This window comes from Bombina bombina, chromosome 2, assembly GCF_027579735.1.
Source record: "Bombina bombina isolate aBomBom1 chromosome 2, aBomBom1.pri, whole genome shotgun sequence".
NCBI classification, from domain to species: domain Eukaryota; kingdom Metazoa; phylum Chordata; class Amphibia; order Anura; family Bombinatoridae; genus Bombina; species Bombina bombina.
The window spans coordinates 1,102,400,354-1,102,426,953 of NC_069500.1; the positions used below are offsets into that span (position 1 = coordinate 1,102,400,354).

The 26,600-nt window shown below is 35.9% G+C and overlaps 2 protein-coding genes across 2 annotated transcripts in view; one reads left to right on the plus strand and one right to left on the minus strand.

Annotated features, from left to right (window-relative positions):
- The window catches only part of FBXW7 (F-box and WD repeat domain containing 7), a 557,745-nt gene extending 537,315 nt beyond the window's left edge, over nucleotides 1–20,430 (minus strand). Inside the window, exons 1-2 of the mRNA XM_053703740.1 lie at nucleotides 20,317–20,430; nucleotides 17,677–18,174 (exon numbers count right to left, since the gene is read on the minus strand). The gene's annotated coding sequence lies outside the window, so the exon portion shown is untranslated. The remainder of the gene's footprint in view (nucleotides 1–17,676; nucleotides 18,175–20,316) is intronic.
- Nucleotides 20,431–20,467: 37 nt separating this feature from the next.
- Nucleotides 20,468–23,304, plus strand: ERCC8 (ERCC excision repair 8, CSA ubiquitin ligase complex subunit). Its single transcript, XM_053703743.1, has 2 exons — nucleotides 20,468–20,616; nucleotides 21,840–23,304. Exon 2 carries the CDS (start codon nucleotides 21,962–21,964, stop codon nucleotides 23,159–23,161), a length of 1,200 nt encoding a protein of 399 aa, XP_053559718.1. The 5' UTR covers nucleotides 20,468–20,616; nucleotides 21,840–21,961; the 3' UTR covers nucleotides 23,162–23,304.
- The last annotated feature ends 3,296 nt before the right edge of the window (nucleotides 23,305–26,600 follow it).

Here is a 26,600-nt window from a genome sequence, read left to right on the forward strand (position 1 = left end):
TAGAAGTCTTCCCTTCATGTTGTATTTTATCCATCAGAGTGGCCTTTCTTTCTCCATTTACTAATTTGGCTAATAATTTGCCAGATTTATTCCCAAATCGATATAACTTAGCCTGAAACCTTAGCTCTCTTTGTGTTTCTATTAACAATGCCAAGGCATCTCTCTCATCTTTGGCTTTAATATAAGTGGCCCAATTGAAAGGTGTTTTCTGTAAAAGGTATCTATTATATGAATTGACCACATAATTAGTAGCATCTTTCTCCCTTTTCTTCAACTTCTTTGAAATCATGGCAGCATATGCGGTTATTTCCCCTCTGAGGACTGCTTTTGCAGCTCCCCAAAAGGTTTCTGGTCGACCAATATATTAAGCATTAAAATGAATATATTCTTTGAATTTATCATTTAGGTGTTTTTTAAATTTTGAATCATTTGCCAAATATGCTGGGAAGATAAACCTTGTAGAGATATTCTTTGAACAATTAAGTTGTAGTTCTAAAAAAAATAAGAGAGTGATCGGACAAGGTCATAGGTGTTATTCCGGTATTTATTTTCCATGAGCATAGTCGTTCGTCTATTAGGAATAAATCTATTCTCGATAGCGTTTTATGCGCCTTGGATAAGCAAATATAATCCCGTGTATCCGGGTTCTGTATCCTCCAAATGTCTCTTACCCTCAGATTCTTGTTAATTTTTTTAAACATATTTAATTCTAAGTTATCCTTTTTATGTTTTGCTTATTTACTGTTCTGCCTTAGTCTATCCAGCGGAGATTGTGGGGCCATATTAAAATCGCCTCCTAATACTAAGTAACCTTCTGCATAGGACAGTAAGCTAGACTGCAATGAGCCTCAAAACTCATAATGTAAAACATTCGGTGCATATATATTACATAATGTAAAAACTTGTTTCACAATTCTGATTTTCAACATTACAAATCTCCCCTCTGGGTCTCTTTTGGAGTGTATTATTTTAGCCTCTGCCCTTTTACCCAGGAGGATAGCCACTCCTCTCTTCCTCCTAATACTAGGTGAAGCAATTACCTCTTTAACCCAGGAACCCTTCATTTTCGTAATTTCTTCCATATTTAAATGTGTTTCTTGCAAAAACAGTATGTCTGCTTGGAGTTTTCTCATGTGTGTAGTAGTTGCTTTCCTTTTAAAAGGGGTTGAAATACCCCCTACATTCCAGGATATTAACTTAATTTTATTTGGTATCTTTATCATCTATTTATAATCAGGGAGGGAGGGGAACAAGGAAGGGAGGGGAACAGGGAAAAAGAAAGAAAAAAAAAAAAAAAAAAAAAAAACCCACACATCATAAATTCAATTCAAGAAGGAGAGGAGAAGCCTCCCCCACTTTTCCCTTAACCTGGAAATAATCCCTTTCCAGGGCCTGCATCTTTTTAATATAAACCATCATATGCCTATAGGAGGCCTGTTATGTTAAAAGTTCTAATTATGTTAAGAATTTTTGCTCAAAACACACCTACAGATGCTTATTTTACTGAAGAGTCCAGTTCCGTTATGAATTTTTCGGCTTCCAGTGTGTTATAAAAAAAATATACCTTATCTCTGATAACTAACTTAAGTTTTGACGGGTAAATTAATGTTGCTCGATACCCCTTCTGAATTAATTCAGTGCAGAGTGGCGCTAATTCTTTTCTTTTTGAAGAGGTTTCAGCTGAGAAATCCTGAAACAATAGGATTTTAGCTCCTCCAATACTGATACTGGTTGTTTTTTCCTGAATTGCTGGAGTATATTAACTTTGTCTAAATAATTCAAAAATCGTGCTATTACCGGTCTGGGCCTAGCATTTGTTTTATTATCTGTCGGAGGTGGGCCTATCCTGTGCACTCTCTCAATTACCATCTATGTACTGGGTAACTCAAGAAGTTGAGCCAAGGTCTCTGTGATGAACAGGGTTAAATTTTCAAATTTTTTGCCCTCAGGTATACCAATAATCCTGATGTTATTTCTTTGCGACCGATTCTCGAGGTCTTGTAGTCTTATCTGCATTTTATGGATCTTATTACTGGTGTCCTCGATACTAGAACTATGCGACCCCACAAGATCCTCAAGATCTGAAACCCTCTGTTCTACCTCTTGTATTCTGTTTGAAAATTGTCTAATTTCCTGAGTAAATAGGGCAATATCCTGTTTTATTTCAGATCTCAAAATATCAAATTTAGGGGTCAATGCCTCTGAAATATTGGTGACCAGAGTTTGAATGTTTATGACCTCATTTGTGGGATTTGAATTTAATATTACTGAGTGCATCTCTGTTACGTTGTCTGCATTACCTTTGGGTTTTTTATCCTTATGTCTACCCGCCATGCTTGGAGAGGAAGTCTTGAAAGAAGTGTTTAAAAATCTATCCATGTGCTAGCTACGTAAATGGAAAAATTTAAGTGAGGTAGGGAGAAAGCCCCAGACCAAAAATAGTGGCTGTGAATTTCAATTAATTAAGTGTTTATGAGGTGCCTATAAGCACCATAAAGGAACAAATACGGTAGTTGTGGGATTTATAAAAAATAAAGTGTGGTTATTTGTCCTGTAAGTGACGTGAGAGAAAAAAAAAAAAAGACTGGAATTTAGTAATAAGGTGATTTGTTCAAGACTTTTCTATCAAGACACTGGCGATTCTTTAACCATAGGCCTGGATTTTCTCTCAAGTATTCAAGTTCTTCCTTATGATCTCCTACTTGTGCTATGGCCTATTCTTTTAACCCTGGACCTGAGCAACAGTTAAATAATCAGTAATAGTAACTGTATGACTATTAGTTGCTTACATTTCAGCCTCTTTATATCAATTACAGAATAACCATTGTAGGTCTATAGCCTTTTATATTGTGATTAATTGTTCAATACCTTATTGGGATAGTTAAATTCAGGCAGCCCTTCAGTAATTCAACCAATCCCCTTTCCCCTCTCTTCCCTAGACCAACTCAGGCAAGATTATATATCAACTTCCAAGCCCCTAGGGGCTACCCCTTGTGATATGCCTTCTGCCTCCTTCCCTCAGCTCAGAGAAAGAGGGAAGAAAAAAGAATACACTTAGGCCACACAGTCAGTACCACACTTAAGCGTTAGACAATATCCAAGAGTCAGCACAACAAAAAGAAAAAAAAAGAATGTCAGATCCAGGATAATATCAATTGATCAGTCGCAAACATTTGAGCCAATAAACCAGGGCGAATTTTCTGACAAAGGACCCTCACAGACATAACAAATGCATCAGTACTACAGCATTGAAAAAACAAAACAAAGAATAGGCACATGAAAAACCAGCTGTCCCAGCAAGAGCAACACTTAAAATGCGCTGCAGTTTTTAGTTCAATTTATAAAGTCTGCAAACAGCAACATACATCAATGTTGAGTCTATAATCCAAAATGAGCATGAAAAACAAAGTAAGAGAAAAAAGTCACAGCCTCTTTAGCTCGAACCACCTCTGAGTAAGATGTCGAGTATTACTTGTGCCCAGCAAGGTGTTTAATCAGGCGTGGTTATCAACTCATTAAGCCTTTGTAAGGTTCAATTATCGTCAAAATCCTGGCTAGGTTAATTAATTAATATGCTGTATTTCTTCTTTTTCCCCCAAGGGAATCTATTATATATTTTAGGCTTGTCCAATGTGTAATCCTTTTCCCTTTTTTAATTCCACTGCAAAGTGGTTTTACTTTTCCTGTGTATTCCAATAGTAGGAAAATTTAATAATAGATCAGTACTCTGCCACTTTCAAATAGTAAATATTGTTACTGTTGCAATTAATTCCGCTTTGCATCCAGTTATAGCTATTCAGTATATATACTTTGTAATATTTTTCTTTCTTTTGTTTCCAATGTATTCAAAATTTGGATTGTGGATAAGCTGTATTTTAAAGTTAATTTCCCCATATAATCCGGGGTATATCTTGTATTTTGTTTTTAACCCCTTTTTTCCTTCCTTCTTTACTTCTCCCCGATAAGAAATGTCCCAGAAAGAAATCCCCAAAACAATGTACACAAAAAGATTGTCTCCGTGTTCGAGCTAACTCACCACCCTCACTTCTGATGCTCCCGGATTTTCTCCCTCCTTGCAGCGTGTCCCTCAAAGTGCCGACCTCCTCTCACGCAGCACCGGTGGGAGAGGAGGAAACGGCAGTCAATCTCCGTATCAGGACACCCAGGATTAGAGTGAAGACGCCTCACGCAACCTACTCTACCTCCTCCCACGCAGCACCGGTGGGGGAGGAGGGAGCCAGCTGCCCAGGCCCGTATCGGTTTCTTACAGGGCGCAGAATAAGCGTCGGGGATCCCCGCTCAGCCACAGCAATCAATGCTCAGTTCATCGCACCAGTGAGGGGGCGGCTGCCAAAGTACAAAGAGGGGTCAGGGAGAAACAAGAAAAGTACTGTGTAAGTCAGCAGGGGGTACCTTTACTATCAGCTTTGTCTCTTCTCTCGCCGGGTCTGCTTACAATGGATAACAAAAGCAAGTAGATTAATGATGTGGCAGGTTGTCTTGTCTAATTCCTTTTCCTTATCCCTCCTGTGTGTAAGGATAGTTTGCAGGTCCTTCCAGGCCAAGGGATATCAGGGCAGTGGGATGGAGTTCCACAGTTTTTTCCGGCAGCGTTTGTATCTTGCTGTCCTGGTAGCTGCCCCAAGTTTTCAGGGCTTGACGCGTAAACCATCGTCAGGTGCTTAGGACTGGAGTTCAATCACTCAGCTACCTATGCTGAGCTCCTCCTCCGGAATCACTAATTTACTTCTATTATTTATTTTGCTTCCTTCTCTTGTTATCCTTTGCTGAAAGGTTTATCTAGGTAACGTCCGGAGCAGCAAAAAAACCTAGGTTCTAGCTGTTGATTGGTGGCTGCATATATATACTGATTGTCATTCGCTCACCCTGTGTTCAGTTAGAAACAAATGATACCAAGAGAATGAAACAAATTAGATAATATAAAAAATATCCAAAGGGAGTGATGTACACACACGCACACCACACCCTTAGAGGGGGCGCTTCCTAGTGTATACAAAAAAACAATATAATTCAATAGAATTATACAAAAAACAGTCTAATGTAATATTGCATATATTGGGGTGTAATATGCAGCACAAGAACAAAGCATGAGAATGACAGTATAACCAGAGTCCATAAAAACCAATAGAACAAATTTCTCAAAGATGAGGCAGCACTCTGTCAAAGGACGGCCATCCTGGTTATCAGATTCTAGAAAAAGAGAGAAACAGAGGCGCCACCATCGCCTAATATCGCTAGAGTATATATATATATATATATATATATATATATATATATATATATATATATATATATATATATATATATATATATATATATATATATAAGTGAGTGCAGGTGGATGTATATGCTCACAAACGTGAAGTACCCAACGGTGCTAGCAGGGCAGACTGGAACTTTGCAGTGGTCCAGCTCACTGGTGATCCTCAGCAGAGATCCAATCAGGGTTCCTTGCAGAGGCCTATATTTAGGTGCCTGGATGGGCAAGAGAGGCAAACCAACATGGCCCAATAACGTTGGAACAAAAGGAAGATGTAACCATAAGCTTATACTTACAGACTATAAAGCACCTCCAGGTGCAATATCAGCAGGCTTGGACCTCACAGTCGCCCAGTAGACTATTAGCAATAGGCAGACCACAGCAACCAGCAGATAAAAAGGTGCAGTATTCACACCAATTGGTAAATAGAAATACACCACAACAGCAAGTGTATAAGTAAAAATTAAAATACTTTAATATCAAAGCGACGCGTTTCTCAGCCTCCTGTGGGCTGTTTCATCAGGCTATAATACACAAATAAAAATACACTTGCTATATAACAAAAAAACCAAATCATAAAAACTTTCTGATAGGGCAACCAATTAAGGCTCACACCTGTGTGTGTAAGCAATTAATTGGTTGGTATGGTAACAACAGTAAGCTTAAAACAAAACAGGTGAAAACTACCTATAAGCAGGTTTTCACCCGTTTTGTTTTAAGCTTACTGTTGTCCCAGCCTGCTGATATTGCACCTAAAGGTGCTTTATAGTCTGTAAGTATAAGCTTATGGTTACATCTTCCTTTTGTTCCAACGTTATTGGGCCATGTTGGGTGCTTCACGCTGGGTGCTTCACGTTTGTGAGTATATACATTTACCTGCACTCACTAATATATATATATATATATATATATATATATATATATATATATATATACATACACTCTAGCGATATTAGGCCATGGTGGCGCCTCTGTTTCTCTCTTAAATTAGATAATAGAAGTAAACTGGAAAGTTGTTTAAAATTGTATGTTCTACCTAAATCAAGAAAGAATATTTTTGGGTTTAATGTCCCTTTAACATACTATTTTAACAAAATCAAAATAAGTGCTTAGAAATTTTGGGTTGACTTGCCCTTTAATGAATGATCACATCTTGCGGCTATGTCAACCAGGTAAACAGTGAATCATGAAACTCACCGTTTATTTGGTGTAAGTTAGAACCAACGGAGCGAGCGAGCTATCAGCCCCTACAACATAACTAGTGTTTCTATTTTAGATAATATATGTTCCGTATTGTCTTAATAAATATGCATATAAAAATGAATTAATCAAGTTATAAATTTGTATTACTTAATTTAAATCATTTCTCTTGTAACAAATTGTTTTTCAAACATATAATGAGCTACAGCAGTTTCCATAAAGACATATAATTTATTGTCAAATTAATAAACCAATACAATCTCCTTCTATGCAACTTATGGAACTATTCTAAGTAAACACTGAATTGGAACATAAGCTCCGATTTAGTGTTTACACTTATGTCATGGGGTCTGCCCATAGCACTTACTGCTCCTGTGTGAGAGTCTCCTGCATGTGAATATCTACATTGCTCCGAAAATGCTTTTCATGGGTGGATAGCTTTGTCTCATTTTAATAATGTTGTGCATGCATATACCCCTTCCATAATGCTGCTCATTGATAACAATGAGTCATACAACTTTGTATTTGATTGACTGATGGTCTAAACTAGAGGTGGGGGGGGGGGAATTGATTACGGGTGGGGGCCAGCGGAGGAACGCAAGACATAACACATAATATATAGAAAAATGTACTATTTGCAGGTAAATATAATAAGAAAAAAAAACAATTAGATTAATATTTGCATGGTCTTTATGGTATGTTAACGTTTACCATCACTTTAATGTGTTTAACCCCTTTCTAGGAATTAAACACATAGCTAGAGGCACACAGTAGAGGAGTACTAGACACTTTAGGACATTAGAGCATCTTGCTATCACACTATTATGTCCCTATAAATACACGTTTTAAATATAGTCCTTGCAGACTAGATTTGTTGAAATATTGCAGACTACTAAAATATCAGGAGTGTCTACAGCTGGCCCCTTGACAAGGTATATTACTAATAATTAATCTTGGCAGAAACTGAGCAATTATTGCACCTCAAAGCTGAAATGTGTTTCTGGAATACAAGTAGGCTGATCACTTTTTATTCACTATGTCTAGCATAGTCATCTACAGTGCAATTTCTGTTGTCCGACACTGCACTAAATATAACAATGTAGCAACAAAAAACAATTGAAACCTGAAGTAAACAAGCATGGGTTAGGAAACAAAGTCTCAAATATCCACAAGAAGCCTGCTCCTTAGGGTTATTAAAGGGCAAAGCTAAATTAAAAGGAACAGCAAGGTCAAATTTGCAGCATATAAGAGAGAGTATTTTGAAATGAACCATTATATATTGTTTTTTTTTTACTTAAATCAGTGTTCATGCCCTCTTTAAATAACTTTATTTCATGCAGGTGCATGCGTCCCTCATCACCAATAGAGGTCTAGCAGTTGTCCTATCTGCACTAACATGCATTTCTGTATCAATATAAACAGATTGAACTTTTTTTACCCACACAAACTATATTATAGCGACTGTACAATTTATTTATTTATGTTTTGTTTAAAAAAAAAAAAAGCAGGGCTTGCTAAACTAAGGCCCTCTGGAAAATGCCTGGTCCATGTAGCCAGGTTTAGTGCTCTGTTCCCACTCCTTAAAGGGCCACTGTAAGTAAATATTTTCTATGCCTGTTACTAACTAACTACCCCAAATACGCTTTTTATATCAATAGCATTTCATTAACATATCTCTACCGTATATCAGAAATCTTGTCTGCAAATTTAATTGTTTTCCAAACCCACTCCGTGGGTATCCTTTGCTCTGTACCAATCCGTTTACAATACCTAGGTTCAAAATGGCGCTTTAAACACAAAGTTATTGGTTTAAGTATTTTGAACACGCAGTGCTGAAAATAGTGGGCAGGATAACGTGACATCATCGGCGAATAAAAGATATAACTTTTAGAACGTTATGAAACTTCGTTTTGGAGAAAATATAGGTCAGTAGGTTTTAATTAATGTTTATTAACTTTAATATGTTAGTTGTTTAGCTTAAAAATTATAACAGAAAGTAATCCTTTAAAAAGAACACTAAATACAGTAGAATTGTATAAAGCAAAACAAAAAAAATCACAAAACACATACAGGTATTCCCCGCTCATACAGCGGGTTAGGGACCGAAGCTCCACTGTAAAGTGAAAAATACCTTAAAGTTTACTTCAACACTAACACAGCACATTATTCAATAAATACTGTACCTGTAAAATAGTGACAATTACTGTAGTAAAATTTGCCAGACTATAACACTGAGGCACAGATTGCACTGTAATGCTGTAAACAGAGTGAACTGCGCATAACAAAATGGTGCCAGTCACTTTTCTTGCAATCTCACAATGATTACAGCACTGTTTATAAATCCTTGGAGGTTAAACTTCAGCTCCACAAAGCGCTGTATTAGCGAAGCGCTGTAAAGTGAGGTATACCTGTATATGTTTCTACTGTGAACACTTGCACATGCTCAGTAGGAACTGGTGCCTCATAACGTGTGTATATAAACAGACTGCACATTTTGATAATGGAAGTGAATTTGGAAGTTTGAAAGTTTAATTTTGACTATAGTGTTCCTTTTTTTCCTGCAGTTAATTTCCAATGTTCTTTGTCTTCTGTGAAGTCACTGAGTTAAATAACTGCTGCAAGTGCGCATTACAAAGATTTACCTGATAACAGATAAGACAATTGCCAAAGTCTAACCATTGCCTTTATCTGTTATTTAATTATCAGAAATCTTCCTTTTAGTGAGAAGAAAACACCTATATATGGACTTGGGTTTCGAGTTTAACCAATCATGATAATAATAAATATATATTTATAAAAACAAATGTGATGGTGCACAAAAAAGGATAAAAGTCCCAGGTAATCACGGTAATCATCAGCTAGTTCTATGGCGATTTACCACCCGGAAGCAGCCTCTTTTAGACCAGTCTGCTTTTCACAAAGGAAAACTTTCCTGAAGTATATCAGTCTGATCCCGCCAATTAAGGTCAGCCCAGCCCCAAAATACCAGGCAATTCTCCTCTGAACAAGGAACATGACAACCCCAGACGATCGTTTCGCCCTCCTATGGGCCTCGTCAGTGAGGTGCAGCCACATTCCTCTAAGCACACTGGGCAAGGATATATATATATATATATATATATATATATATATATATATATATATATATTTACCCTAGCATCCCATGACAAGGGATTGACAAATAATTGGTTTAAAATGTAACACGCACAAAAAATGTAGGAACCAGATTTATTTTATTTTTTTGGAGGGGGGGGGGGTTAAAGGGACATTGAACCCAAAAATTTTATTTCATGATTCAGATAGAGCATGCAATTTTATGCAACTTTCTAATTACTTCTATCATCAATTTCTTTGTTCTCTTGCTATCTTTATTTGAAAAAGAAGGCATCTAAGCTAAGGAGCCAGCAAATTTTTGGTTCAGATCCATGGACAGCACTTGTTTATTGGTGCTGTCCAATCAGCAAGGAAAACCCAGGTTGTTCACCAAAAATGGGCCGGCATCTAAACTTACATTCTTGCTTTTCAAATAAACATTGCAAGAGAATGAAGAAAATTTGATAATAGGAGTAAATTAGAAAGTTGCAAGCTCTATCTGAATCACAAAAGAAAAAATGTGGGTTCAGTGTCCCTTTAAGTTGTGATTATTTTATATATTACACTCACCACTGATTAGCACCTTAGCCGTCAATAACAAAGAGAATAATTAGTGCTATAAGACTTTGATCAGATATATGTGCTGAGCGAGTGCGACATTAATGAAATTACTATAATAATGAATATTATTCTGCAGGCTAGCAGAAAATTGACATACTATGAGTGAGAAACATGTTGCTTTTTTGCAAACCTTATTCTCGCTCATCAAGAACGTGCATTACTCAGTTAGCAGTGATGTTATCAGGTTACTTATTACTCAAGCTAAAGACATATTTTTGATAATTTAATCAAGCTGTAGCTGAGACCTAGTCCCTGTCTGACACAGGAACAGAAAACATTTTGAGCTGCAAAATGTAGTTAGTGGGAGCTGCAGCTACAGTATCTGGTAGATGAATTCTAAGCACAAACTCAAAGCAAAATGTATTCCTTTTAAATTCAGGACATCAGTTACTTCAGCTCTCTCTGTAAGTTCATTGCAGTAAGGAGTGAAAGAAAACTGTCAGACACCTCGTACTATACTGATAAAAGGTATGAAATCTTTTGTTTCTATTAAACAATATGGGATGAATAAAAATCTATGCCCATGAATATGCCATTTGCTGATAGTAAACATACCACATGGAATTTTTGTGGACATGGATAGAACAACCATCCTTAAAGGGGTATTATAATCAAACTTTCATCTAAAAGAGGGCATTAAACTTAATTTTATAGTTTGACCTTTCCTTTTTGAAAAACTCAAGTTCCTACCCTAAACAAAGCAATGGTTTCTTATCATACGTGCAGAGGTGGTCCTCTCTCCACCAGTAAGCCGCGGCAGTTGTCTTTATCATCCAGTGAAGATCAAGATGGGTTAAATATACCATACAGAGACTGCACTATTCGTTTCTATTTTTTGTTATAGTTTCCGCCTCTTTGATACAGATTTAAAAAAAAAATCTGAGTACATAGTTCCTTTAAAGGGATATGAAACCCAAACATTTTCTTTTGTGATTCAGACAGAGCATACTATTTTAAAAAAAAGTTTCCAAATTAGCTTTGTTCCCCTGGTATTCTTTGTTTGAGCGATACCTAGGAAGGTGTTTGGAGCACTACAAAAAAAGAAATAGTTCTGCTGTCTAGTGCTCTTGCAAACAGATAACATTCTTGCAAAACTGCTGCCATATAGTGCCCCAGACACGTGCACATGAGCTTAGGTCCCTGATTTAAATAAAATTAAAAAAAAGATACCAAGAGAATGAAGAAATTGATAAGTAAAATAGAAAGTTGTTTAAAATTGCATGATCTACATGAATAAAGAAATAAAAAAAAAATTGGGTTTCATGTCCCTTTAAAAGGGATAAAAAAAAACACACTTCATAGAGCAAAAGCAACATTACAACATACAAAGTAACCCCAAAGCAGCATCTAACAAGTAATGCTTAAACAGTCTCACAAACTCACTAGGTTTTATCCCTAACACCTTACTGAGCAAATGTGCAGACTTCAGGCCAAATGAGGACAACAATGAAATTGATATTTTGCTTGTGCTATTTCCTTCATTAAAGAATAAAAAAAATCAAATAACCTATTTATTGTGCATTAAGTGAAGGTCAACGGCTATCACTTCCCTCCGACAACACAATACTGAATGGAAACACAAAATTCCTTGCTGTTTAGACCTACAAAAGCTACCACTATGTCCTAGCCAATAAGTGATTTGTTCATTAAATCTACTAATAAAGCAACCTTTTGTTAGTCTATGAAATATCAGAAACTCCTTATAAGGGATCTCACTTGGTATGTTTCAGGCCACTGTTTAAACTACAAATGTCTTTCCTTAAAAGAAAGGCTGGATTGTAAAAAAAGAACAATCACTGTACACTATGCTTAAGACTCTAAAACCTGGAAAGCATGGGACTGAGTCTAATCCTTTTGGGCTAGTCTGGGCTACACAGCACAGTAGGACCTCAATCACCTGATGTGATGAAGCAGCTATGTTCATATCTGCCGGTATAGGGAAAGCACCTCTGCTTACAAGTGCACACTCATTTTCACCCTTCTCTTTTCTTGTTGTCACCACAACCAATATGCTGTCTGGGAACAGCTCTAATAAACATGGAAATGCTTTGAATACATTATTTCAGGTCTTTATAAATCCCAGGAACGAAAAAACAACTATGGTATTGGGAACACTTTATCAGAAACGAATTACAAAGACATGCATAGAAAATTAGATATTAAAAGGTTTCCCAAACTCTGCACAAGATGAAGTAAAAAAATTGCCCAATGGCAGCATCCACTGAAGAATGTATATAGTTCAGCCAATCAGTGGCTGTCATGTACTTCTACAGAAGGAAGGGGGAAGAGCAAACAAATTATTAAACTGCACTACCCTTATTAGAAGTAGAAGGCAGAGAGTAAAATAAAATAAAAATATTAGACACTTTCAGATTTATTTGAGGGAGCAGGATATGCAGGAAGAATAAGCATTATCGGAGAAAGAGGGTGGAACAGGGATATACTATTCTGTACTCTCCCCTCTCCTAGATAGCTTTGGAAAACTAAAAGGGAAGATGAGATGGTATTTACAAAACAAAGTTATGCTATCCTATCTGCTTAATAGCTCAAACACCCCCTAGGGTAATGTTTATTTCCACTTCTGGATGTCCACCTTCCTCCTCTCTTTCTGTTGTCCCTTCAGTATGTGACCAAGTAAAATAGGTCTGTGATAATGCAGGGTGATAATGTATTTTGCAATGGTGGGAGATGAGCAGTAAAGGGACAAGAAAGTCAATATTTCATATTTCAGACAGCACAGAATTTTAAAATCCAATTTACTTCTCTTATCTTATTAATTTGTACTCTTGGTATCTGTTGTTGAAGAGCATACCTAGGGTAAGCTCAGGAGTGTGCATGTATCAAACAATAGATGGCAGCAGTGATTGTCACAAATAATAACAGCACTCTTGTCAAATAGTGGTCAGGCCACGTGCATGCTCTTGAACCTACCTTTGTATGTTCTTCTAAAAAGAATATACAGCATGCTAATATAAAGTATAAAGTATTTGCACACCTACCAGTGATGAAAAGCAGAAATACATTATATATATATATTTATTTACAAGAGGTAGAGTCAAGCACCCACATCACTGCAATACTGCCTCTAGAGCCCTGGGTGCAATCCCTAATGCGTACATGAATATTCCAAAAACGGATACAATCACGGGGGCTTGTGCAAATAGGATTTTAATCCATGGTTCTGTAACGTTTCAGGGTCACCCCCATCTTCAGACAAAAATTACACACACCTGTGTAATTTTTGTCTGAAGACGGAGGTAACCCTGAAACTTGACAGAACCATGGATTAAAATCCTATTTGCACAAGCCCCCGTGATTGTATCCGTTTCTTTGAATATATCTATCATAATTTAGGAGCCAGAAACGGTTGTCTCTTCCTATAATATTAATATATATATATATATATATATATATATATATATATATATATACACACACACACACACACACACACATATACACACACACACCAATGGATAACAGATCTCAGATAGGTCATAGTTTATTTGTAAGTCTTTTTGGATCAAGTGTGTGCAAGATGACAAGTACATTAAAGGGACAGTGTACTGTAAACCTGTTTTCTCCTTAATGTGTTTCCAATTACTTATTATTCCAGCTGCAGAGTTTAAAATGTATGGGAAATTGTTCATTTAGGCATATTTTTGTATTTGAAATAGCTGTTTCTGCTTCTGAAACCACAGCCAATACAGCTCCAGAGCCTCCCATATTTCGAGTCTACGAATTAAACACACCAGTTCTTATACACACTGTTACATATTGTAATTAACATTATCCCTTAATTGAAAAAGTATTCTACAAACACTGATAACTTTTCACTCAACATACACACACCTATGTCACATTGAACACTTCCACATATCATCCTGTAGCATACATCTTTTAGGCTTCCAATGTATACACACATTTCATGTCACATCCAACACTTACATTGGCATTTATTTTTTGCTTACTTTTTTCTGGTTCCACTAATTTTTTATATCCATTTTAGTTAGCAGCAATTTTTGGTGAATATACATATCCCAGTCAATTCAATCCCAGTCAGACTGCAAAAATGTTTTTTTTTTATATACACAATGGTTATATTCAACACTCCCATTTGTATTATATTAGTTTCACAATTTCTTATTCTGTCTGTTAAAAAGTTACACATTTTTTTCAAATCAACCAGAACTATATCCGGTTCCCAAACGAGTTTCTTTTTTAGTATAGTTTTCCGCTTCTTGTTACTCACAACAATTTAAATATAAGTTTGTAAACTTTATCTTTTTCACACTTCACACAGATTTAATACATATTACTATTGTTAGCAACCACCCGGTTTTTACATAGATATTGGAATTCGGTCATCTTCTTCAACAAACGACACTATAGGAAATAGGTCTGTTAGTATATGTTTCCATTTCAGGTTTACTAGATTTGTTAAAGATCTCAGATCTTTTTAATATCTCTTCTGGGAAGAGAAGCAACCACAATGTCTTTTTGCAGAAGACTATTTTTTAATATTCGTTTTTCTAACTTTTATTCACATTTTTCTAATAAGTATTTTCTTCGACATATTATGAATTTGTCCAAATCAATAGATACTTCTTATACCAGTAGTTATTCCTCTGTCACTAAGATTAATTTGTTCTTATCAAAAAATGTCTAACAAATTGTAGTTTGGCAACAATGTTACAAATGTTTTTATTGGTTCCCATTTATCCAATCAGGTGATATGTACACCTTTTTCAACCTATTCTGAAACCTTGTATGTAACTCATCTGATGAAACGGCCAGGAGCTAGCGGCCGAGAAACGCGTCATTAGCTCTATTAAATTTGTTTTTAATTTGCTCACTTTGGACTGCATCCAATTCTTGCCAGTATTCTCAACCTGTGAGACGTCACTGTTGCACGGCTCCAAACACCATCAGGGTCCTGTCTGACGATATCCCAACAGCAAGACGCCCAACCAGATTCCACTGCACCTTTTGGCCAGCGTACTGACTGCTGCAAATGTCAGCCTGCTTGCTTGCACTTTTTTAACGAAAAGTGCCACCTCACTTGTGGAGTACCTTTTCACTGGACAACACTACACTTTATCACCTATTTGCACAGAGATATCTACACTATGAGGCTCTCTCTTTTCTCTTTTACCTTATAGATGCTCTCGAACCTACCTTTGTATGTTCTTCTAAAAAGAATATACAGCATGCTAATATAAAATATTTGCACACCTACCAGTGATGAAAAGCAGAAATACATACATATATATATATATATATATATATATATATATATATATATATATATATATATATACATACACACACATATACACACACACACACACACACACACAAGAGGTAGGGTCAAGCACCCACATCACTGCCTCTAGAGCCCTGGGTGCAATCCCAAATGCGTACATGAATATTCCAAAAACGGATACACTCACAGGGGCTTGTGCAAATAGGATTTTAATCCATGGTTCTGTAACGTTTCAGAGTCACCCCCATCTTCAGACAAAAATTACACACACCTGTGTAATTTTTGTCTGAAGACGGAGGTAACCCTGAAACTTGACAGAACCATGGATTAAAATCCTATTTGCACAAGCCCCCGTGATTGAATCCGTTTCTTTGAATATATCCATCATAATTTAGGAGCCAGAAACGGTTGTCTCTTCCTATAATATTAATATTAAATATATATATATATATATATATATATATACACACAGACCAATGGGTAACAGATCTCAGATAGGTCATAGTCTTTTTGGATCAAGTGTGTGCAAGATGACAAGTACATTAAAGGGACAGTGTACTGTAAACCTGTTTTCTCCTTAATGTGTTTCCAATTACTTATTATTCCAGCTGCAGAGTTTAAAATGTATGGGAAATTGTTCATTTAGGCATATTTTTGTATTTGAAATAGCTGTTTCTGCTTCTGAAACCACAGCCAATACAGCGGGGCTGATCTTGTAGAGAGAAAATACCTTGTTATGTTATCTGCCTAATTATTTACACTAAGTCCTCCGTATTGTCTTTGTTACTATATTCACAAAGGCCAATACTTAAAGAGAGAGCAATTGGAAATTGACATTTTAGTACCTCCCTGTCACAGCCCCCACTTGGAGCATTATTTTATCTAAAATTTCTTGTTTACATGTTTTGTTTTAACCAGAACTTTAAGGGACGTTGTACACTAGATTTTTCTTTGCATTAAAGTTTTTGTTAGATAATTGATTTATATAGCCCATCTGGGAGTGTTTTTGTAACAATGTATAGTTTTGCTTATTATTTTAATAACATTGTGCTGATTTTCAGACTCCTAACCAAGCCCCAAAGTATCAGATGTAGACTGAAGCCTACAGATTCCTGCTGCTCTTGTTTGTGTAATCTGTATTTTCATACGCATGGAAGGGGGATGGGGGAGTATCTGCTCTTCCTGCTTTCACTTGGTGTCCCAGCCTAACCTCATCAACAGTGCTAAACTGGGAGCTTCTACGTTTTTAAAAGGTTTTATACTGTATTTCTATATCCTTCTTTATAGTAGTGTCTGTTACATGCAGTTATATGGAAATTGTTGTACACTGTTCAAAAGTGTTAAAGGTACATGAAACCCCAAAAAAAAAAAAATTCATGATTCAGATAGAGAAAACAATTTTACACAACTTTCTAATTTACTTCTATTATCTAATCTGTTTCATTCTCTTGGTATAATATGTTGAAGGAGCAGCAATGCACTACTAGTTTCTAACTGAACACATGGGTGAGCCAATGACATTCAATATATATATGCAGCCACCAATCAACTGCTAGAACCTAGTTTCTCTGCTGCTCATGAATTTGCCTTGATAAACCTTTCAGCAAAAGATAACAAGAGAAGGAAGCAAATTAAATAATAGAATTGAATTGTAAAGGTGTTTAAAATTATATTCTCTATCTGAATCATGAAAGAAATTTTTTGGGTTTCATGTCCCTTTAAGTATAGGTGGGGATACAACAAGCAACACCAGCTATTTCAAATGAGAAAATAAAGGTGATGGAGCTATTTGTAAACAATGTTATACAATCCAGTAGGTAAAATGGATAATTGGGGACACATTAAAAAGGAAGAACATATAAAAGAGTACACTGTCACTTTATTGGATCACAGACAAATATTGAGATGTAAAAGTGAAGGTAAAAACATGCACTTTTTTTTGAAGAAAAGAAATGCATTTTCCTGTTCCATAAAAAGATGAGGGCTGCCATGGAAATTATTGACAGTACTACGCAGAGTACAAATAAAAAACATATTTTCAATACAAGATGGTTGTTATTAGTCTGCAAATTCCATCATAATTTTCAACAGACATCTGTTAGAGATACTTGTGACAGTTATTTCAGATTTGTATATTTGGTGTATACCTTTGTGATATGTATATATGTTTGAAAAGAAACAAAAAAAAAATCAGGTAGGAAATTAAACAACTCACCTGCTTGAAATAACACCCCAGGAGTGACAGGTTGATAATGGCTTTGAGTAATTTCCTTTAAAATGAAGAACAGGCAGAATCCGTCAGTTTCAAAGCCAAGATTCGTCCTGATGAGCCGCCATCAGGACAAGAGAAACAGCATGTCCATATCAACACAAACAAACATTAATAGTTTGGAAGATCTGTTAATCCACCTTCTTTCTTTCCTTAAATGTTGCCACCCACCTTTGCTTATTGCTGAAGACAAAATAAAAACATGCATGTAGTGAAGCCAGTTAATTCCTCATCTGTGCTTCTGAAGTTAGTTTTCAGTTAACGAGTTGTGAATTTTCCAATTATATATTTGTAGGTTGCAAGCATGCCCAGGCCATACTGTTTAGGTCTTCAATATTTCAAATCAACAATCACTGTTAACGCAAACAGCTGATTCCAGAGTTATGTCCATAAACCAATCTGTATAAGAAATATGGGTACTCTTGACAGATATCACGAGCATATCTGGGGAGAAAAAGATATATCAGCATGGCAAAAACAGAATGAAATTTTAGAATGATATGTAAAAGGGATTGAAAAACAAATATCAAAGTTAGAATGAAGAAAGAATATTAAGAACCAGCCATTAATCTTTGGGAGCAAGTTGGTATCTGTAGACAAATATATAACATAGAAAGTAATAAATAAAAGTAATAATAAAAACTAGGAGTAAGAAGAAAATTATAAGAGCCATAGCCATCTGGCCCCTATGATTTGTAATGTCCTGATATATGAGGAGGTGCTATAACGTGCAACTATGGAAAAGCGGTTTACATTAAAACATGGGAGTTAGCAGTAATATATACACAAATACTTAAAGTTCCAATAATAACTACACAGCACCAGTCTTCTTATTATAACTCCTGATTATGGGTATATGACCCTGAAACGTTGTACTGTGCTTTGATGTTTTAATAAAAAAATGTCAAGGAATTATAAATAAGATGAGTGGTCTGTGAAATGATTATTATAACAGTTGGTCAAGGCATAGCAGCTTATATAGCTGCCTGGTTTTAACGTGCATCAGAAGAGTAAGTAAGGTGCTGGTCTCCTAAAGTTAAACTGATGCTTTAAACCAAAGAGAGGTTTTTTTTATAATTATACATACAACACCATATTCCAGTTTATATAAAGTGTGGTCTGGTTCAGTATTTTTGCTTGTTTCAAATACAACACTATCTATCAAAGTTACAACAACTTTCACTAAATGCTCATGTAAATACTAATTTACAACAGATGCAGGACCTTACAGGCAGCACACTATCATATTGCTTTGTGTTGCATTATGAGATTGTAGGTTAACAGGAAATACATAACTCAGGAAAATGCAACAGACTACAAATCTAGAATTAGTCAAACAAACTAAGGTTAAGTTAAAGGGCCATTATAAAGATAAAATAACACATTCTAATTAAATCACTAGCAGTGCTGCAAAACTGTGTGTTTAACACGCACATTTCCTTCCCTGCACCAGAAGTGCTGTGTTAAAAAAAAAATATTCAATTGATATTAAATATTTACTTATTTAAATTTTTTTAAATATTTACTTATTTTAAATAGAGTAATGGTACAATTCTAACTGACAAAATGTTAACAACAAGCCACCTGTCAGTAATGTGTTTATATGTAAACAGTAATTTCCCCCAAACATTGTAAGTAGCCCAAGCACACATACTTATGCAGAAGGCACTGTTCCTGGTATATTTAAATGTATCCACTTCTGTAAATAATGACAATTGTAATATGATTTATTAACTTAACCTCTCCTAATCTCGCCATAAACACATGTATTTAAGTGTGAACTCATTTACTGTAACTTATTCTCTGAAACTACAAAAAAACTAAACATGTGAGCCCTTCAAAAAGAGGGAGTATGGTAGCTGTGTGTGCATGTATATAGGTGCAAATACATAAATATAGTAGAACAAGTTCCTAACCCAAAGGAACAACTGCTCTTTTACTTTCTTTTTTACTCCCAACATTTTGTAATATTCTACACACATCTTAACACAAACACCATTGACTGGTCCTTAAATGCGTCTAGCACCTCTATATTATTGATGGAGTCTAATTTGCAAAAGGTTAATCAGACCATTTGGAATATACAGTTAGTGGTATGCATAATGCATACACAGAGGTGTATAATGTGTATATACAATAAATCATGCATAAAGAGTAAAATGCTGAGGTATAGGAGGTTGGTGTGCAAATTTATAAATATGCATACAAGCAGTTTTGACACATATAAAGTTAAGTATTAATAATATGTGTGTATAAAGAATATGTTTCCATATGCAATATGTGTATATACATCCTGCAGTGGGTGTGTATGGATAGTATACTTCAGTATAGGAGTGTGTGTGTGAATAGTAAGCAAAGCAAGACGTATACATGGTTTGTAAGAAGTGTAAATATAGTTTGAATATACAAACAGCTATGTGAGCGTATACAGACATCTGTGTGTGTGTCTATATATATTCAGTAAGGTGTGTGCAAATATTTCGTCAGTAAAGTGTGTACATGTACACAACCAGGGTATGCAAATAGATAGTCCACCCAATGTCACGTTCTTCACTCCTACTGTATTTGGCACAGAGCACACATTACCTTGCTGGGTCACGTGTCCGCACGGTTAGTTAGCCGGTTCTCACGCATACACTGACACGCGCGCAGCTCGCGGAAGATGTGAGCGGAGACACAGACTCAGGAGGAGGGAGGGAGAGCCGGCGCGTTGAGATGACGTTAGTCGCTCAGCAACAACCAGTGCTGCCAGTCGCTGTGAAGATGATGTCATTCGTAGGAGACTCGAAGAGAAGCGGGGAGACGAGATGTAAAGAAGACGAGTCAGTGTTGATGTGTTCCTTCCGTGGCCGTGTATGGAGGAGCATGTGTTCTACTAGTATGAAGGTATTATCCTATCAGGTGCCGCTGCTCTATAGCTGTATATTATATATGTGGTGAGCTCGCCCTAGTAATTTTTTTTGTGCTACGGCTCCTAAGATTTCATATAGCTAGTCTTAAAATGTTTGTAAGCGCCTAAAGTTGTGTGACATATTATTTTTTATTAATGTAATCTACCAACAAAAGGGAGCTCTTCCTTTTACATATTTTGTCAGACTAGTAATTTACCACAGATTTGTTCATAAAGTTACTACCTTTATAGATTGTCCTAATTCGTTAGAGTATGGCATTTTACGACTGATGAATTAACCCCATACACTACTGTGTGTTCAACCCCTTTGCCCCGCAAAGGAGTCAAACACGCACTAGACTCACCATTCAGGACCTGCAGAAAAAAGTGTAACGTAAGGCCTCAAATTGCTAAAGCATTATAACTACTATACTATTGCACTTTCTGTGTTTTTTTTTTGTCGTGATATTCCATTTATGTTTGAGGTAAGACAGTTGTCTCCTACCTTTCTTTCTCTGATATAATCCAAATTAAATACAATTTTGTGAACTAATATTAATGAAAGATAAAAATTGAACAGCCAGATGGGAATAGTTTAAATATATATATATAATGAAATAATCCAAGGGGATTTGCACTCTCACTTCAAAGTATCTCGCCAGGGTGTCAGGAGCATTGTGCACTTGTTTGGCCTGAGGAAGGGCACGGTTTGATCCCTGAAACACCACTTTACACATTAAAACTCTTGTGTGGAAAGTCCAGTGAGTGCGGATATTTTTTTGGCATATATATATAATATTGCTCCATACTCATGGTGAGATTTTGCAGCTGCGTCTACACGCCCAGTCTTTGATACTGAGTTAATGTTGATTCAAACTTCTCACCCCTGTTCAATTTTATACTTGTGCATATATTTTATATATATATATATATATATATATATATATATATATATATATATATATATGTATATATATATATATGTATATATATATATATATATATATGTGTATATATATATATATATATATATATATATATATGTATATATATATATATATATATGAAAAACATATTCCTGTTGTTTTCTCTTTACTCATTGTTAAAAATGCACGCTGAATATCTAAATAAAGAAAAAAAGCTAGACTTTTGACTAATTATTCTGTAGTTTTTTGCTGTTTGGATATTTATTGCATGTTTTTTTTTTCTCTCTTTTTAGGAGTTAACAGCTTGGCAATTGGTTGGTCACATAGATGCAATAACTTTCTAAAGATGTGTAGAGCACTTCTTATTTAATTTCCCCTTTCCTAGTACCGTTCTCCTTTGCTTATAAATTCAAGAATGCTTGGATTTATCTGGGCCCGGCAATCTGGCTTGGATAGTCCAGTTCGTCTGAAACGTGCAGAAAGTACACGGAGAGTACTTAGTCTGGAATTAAACAAAGATAGGGATGTTGAAAGAATGCATGAAAATGGCATAAATTCCCTTGATATTGAGCCTGTAGAGGGACGATACATGCTGTCTGGAGGTGCTGATGGTATTATTGTTCTTTATGACTTAGCAAATTTTAGTAAATCTCCATCGTACACCTGTAAAGCACTATGTAAAGTGGGCAAAAGCCACCCTGATGTACATAAATTCAGTGTAGAAACAGTTCAGTGGTACCCCCATGACACTGGTATATTTACCTCAAGCTCATTTGATAAGACTTTGAAGATATGGGACACAAATACATTGCAGCTGGCTGAAGTCTTTCACTTTGAAGGGACTGTTTACAGCCACCACATGTCTCCACTGGCCACCAAGCATAATTTAATTGCAGTTGGTACAAAAAACCCTAAAGTGCAGCTCTGTGACTTAAAATCTGGTTCTTGTTCCCACATTCTCCAGGGTCATAGAGGGGAAGTGCTGTCAGTCTGCTGGTCTCCAAGGTATGACTATATCTTAGCAACTGCAAGTGTGGACAGCAAGGTGAAGTTATGGGATGTTCGCAAGGCAACTGGATGCCTAATAACGCTTGACAAGAATAATGGAGAGAAGTCAAAGGCTTCTTCTGAATCGGCAAACACTGCTCATAATGGCAGAGTTAATGGGCTGTGTTTTACAAGTGACGGCCTTCACCTTCTGACCATTGGAACTGATGATCGCATGAGGCTGTGGAATAGTGCAACAGGGGAAAACACTTTAGTTAACTATGGCAAGGTGTGTAATGATAGTAGGAAAGGTGTCAAATTCACAGTGTCTGTAGGCTGCAGTCCTGACTTTGTCTTTGTACCCTGTGATAGTACCATTACCATGTACACTATCTATTCTGGTGAAAAGATAAATGTGTTGAGGGGACATTATAACAATGCAGACTGCTGCGTTTTCCAACCTCAGTTCCAAGAGCTTTACAGTGGAGGCAAAGACTGTAACATTCTTGCCTGGGTACCAGCACTGCGTGAACCTGTTCCTGATGACGATCCTAAAAAGTCAGGACCACAAAAACATCTACATCCAGCATTTGAGGATGCATGGAGTAGCAGTGAGGAAGAAGGGTGAATAAAACTGTAATAAGCCAAACAAGTGGAACATTTGTTTATAATTCTGCAGCAGGCTGCTTTTATATTATGTACATCACAACAGTTAAATATATTTGCTGGCATTTGTCTTTTATTTATTAAACATTTTCATCAAGATTGAAATCACGTATTTTATGACAAATCATCAGTACTGTTTCATATTGGGGCTCATTACAGAAACTGTTCAAGACTAAAGGTGCAAATATAAAATATTTATTGTTGAAAATGTATTTGCATATAAATATATAAATGTTTTCGTATTGTTTAAAAAAAAATTGCAATTTTAAACCACTTTCCAATTTACTTTTACCCTGAAATTTGCTTTGTTCTCTTGGTATTCATTGTTGAAAGCTAAACCTCGGTAGGCTCATATGCTAATTTCTAGAGATGTGCATTAGGCAGTTTAGTTCTGTCAAATGCAGAAATAGGAGTCTGCTTTCAGTGTTAGCATCTTTTTGGAGCTGAATATCCTATTGTGTAAGTAAAACACACTAAGATATAGATTTGCATAGATCTTAGTGTGTTTCACTTGCACGAGAATATTCAGCTCCGAAAAGAGCGGGATACTGAAAGCAGCCTCCTTCCACATTAGTCAGTGAACGAAACTGCAGAATGCGCATCTCTACTAATTTCCAAACCCTTGAAGGCCGTCTCTTATCTCAGTGCATTTTGACAGTTTTTCACTGCTAGATGCTCTTGTTCATGTGGGCCATCTAGATAACATTGTGCTCACTCCCGTGTAATTATTTAAGAGTCAGCACCGATTGGCTAAAATGCAGGTCTGGCAAAAGCATTGCTTTAAGGGAGCAGTCTGCAGATGATTAGATACAAGGTAATCACATAGATAAAAAGTAAAGTGTTGGCTATGCAAAATTAGGGAATGGGTAATAAAGGGATTATATGTCTATTAAACAATAATAATTTTCAAGTAGACTGTCTCTTTAATTGTAATTAATATTCTATTATTTTACTTAGCAAAGCTACACAGAAAGAGAAAAATAGCCTGATTGAGATACAAGATAAAGACATTTTACTGTAAATTGAACAGTGTTTAGTAAACATAAAATTGCTTTTTATGATTACTAAAACTACAGTTATTTATTATTTTGTGTGGGTAACGGAATTTGTTAAAATCCCTGTATCACCTCTCAAGAAAGTAAAACAGGCTGTAATCCAAACATACATCAGCCAGTCCCCCTTTTTTTTTTTTCTACTCCTGTAGGTACAGATTAATATTTTGCTTCTTTTTATTATTTTGCTTTTCACTGTATTATTATACCTATGTTTTCTTAAATGCCCATTATCTAGTAAAAAAAAAAATGTTTTAACAAACCTTTAGCTAGATAGATGTTAAAGGGACACAATGGTATTCTTCAGATATTGCTGTAACATTTTGCAGTATAAAATTAATGTTTTTAAAAAAAAAATAAAAAAGAGCTAGAGAGCAAACAAACGTATTTTTAAATACCCTGATTCGCACCTTCTACACTTTATTTAGATGTTGATTGTAAAGTACACTCTTATAAGCCAATTTAACTGACAAATAAGAAGCTAGAGCATGGATTTTACACACCGAGCAGCACCTGTATAATATCCGCAGCTCTGTAAAATCATACATTGGGCTTTACCTGAGTAATCCTAAAATACCCAAAGTCTTCTGGTCAAAGCGCTAATGTAATCGTAAAGTGCTTGGATAAAGCCCAAAGTCTAAATAAAGTAGAGGATCACTACCTGCTTTGCTTAAATGCCTGGATACAGTTTTTTTTTGTTTTTTTTCAAGCAGGCAGTTACCTGTGTTAACACAGGTAGTTTGCAGCATAGTGCCAATTAGATAGGGGATTACCCACTAAATAGTGATGTATTGAATAATGGTGTATAAAATGCATTAATTCACCTGTGTGCATGCAGTGTGTATTGTCACTGAGAGTAAAAAAAAAAAGGCTCCATATAGCAATACAAATTCTACAATTCTCCCTTTAGTGAATAGACCTGTTATTTTTGATAAGGGGATTATTCACTAAATGTTGATAAGGGGTTTAATAATTACTAACCAAGCGGCTGTGAGTAAAGCCTGATGTTACTGTAATTTCCACATCTACACTATTTATTTTGCCTACACCTGGTGGGTTCAAGGAAGGTGCCCCGCCAATCCTCTGGCATCCACTCCAAGTGAACCTTGGGGAATGAGGTTTACCCCCCTCCCCAGGCAGAGGCAAAAAAGATAGTGAAGATGGGGGGAATTACAGTGCATTTGGCTGTTGATGTAACAAAACATGATACAAAACAAATCTGAAAAATAAAAATGTTTAATTTACTGTTGGTGCAACAAAACATATGAAAAATAAATGTTTTTCAAGTAGTAAAACATGCTACAAAACAAACCTGAAAAATAAAAATGTTTAACCTTTTAACGCCGTTATGCCGTTCTATTCCGTCATAATTACACTGGGCTTTAAAGCCGTTATGACGGAATAGAACGTCATAACAAACGGCTGTCCTGAAGCCTTCTGTGCTTCTAGGACTTGATCGCGGTCTGGAGGGCGTTCCTAGCATTGTAGGGACTCCCCCCACATGCAATCCAATAATTGAAATCTCGCGATCGTATGCACGATCGCGTAGTTTCAATTTGTCTACATCGGAACAGGTGTTCCGATGTAGGCACTTTCACCCTGTCACTAAAGGGTTAATTTACTGTTGGTGGTACAAAACATATGAAAATTAAATGTTTAATGTTTCAAGTAGTAGAACATGCTACAAAACAAACATATGAAAAATAAAAATGTTTAAAGTGATGGTAAAGTTACAGCATCAGTGATCAACTATTAAACTAATTGATTAAAATAAATATATTAGTTTAATTCTTTTTTTTTTTTTTTTTCCCTTATCTAAACCATTATAAGCTTTATAAAGAACTGTTATCGTCAATTATTAAACCCGTTTTTTTGTTTTGTTTTTTCACATTTGGGTCACGTTTTTATTTTATCCAGTTTAAAATTAGGCTGTTTGGTGGCCATCACTCAGTCATCCACCCACTTAACTAAATGAACAATTTTATTTTCTTTACCTGTGACACCATGCGCGCTCCCGTTTTACACGTATGTGATTCCCAGTGGGGAGTCCCTAACATGCGCAAATCAGTGTAGCTGGTATCGTTCCGATTTCTTACCGCATGCGCACAACTTATTTCACAGGAGCAAGTGGACCGCTCACTAGTAGAATGCGATATATGAGCAGGAAATGGCAGATGGGAGGAGCGAGGAGCGGGAGGAGACAATTTTTAAAATATTGCAAACTATTGCTGAAAATAATTTTGAAGGTTGAAAAACTTAGCGACCGGGCTCAAAAACAGAAAGGCTTTATAGAAATTGCAAGGAACTAGTCATCTTTACCATCACTTTAATTTCCTGTTGTGTTTTCTT

Bases quoted from the DNA above. Each gene is read 5' to 3' on its own strand.
- ERCC8 (XM_053703743.1), top strand. From the start codon at position 21,962: ATGCTTGGATTTATCTGGGCCCGGCAATCTGGCTTGGATAGTCCAGTT.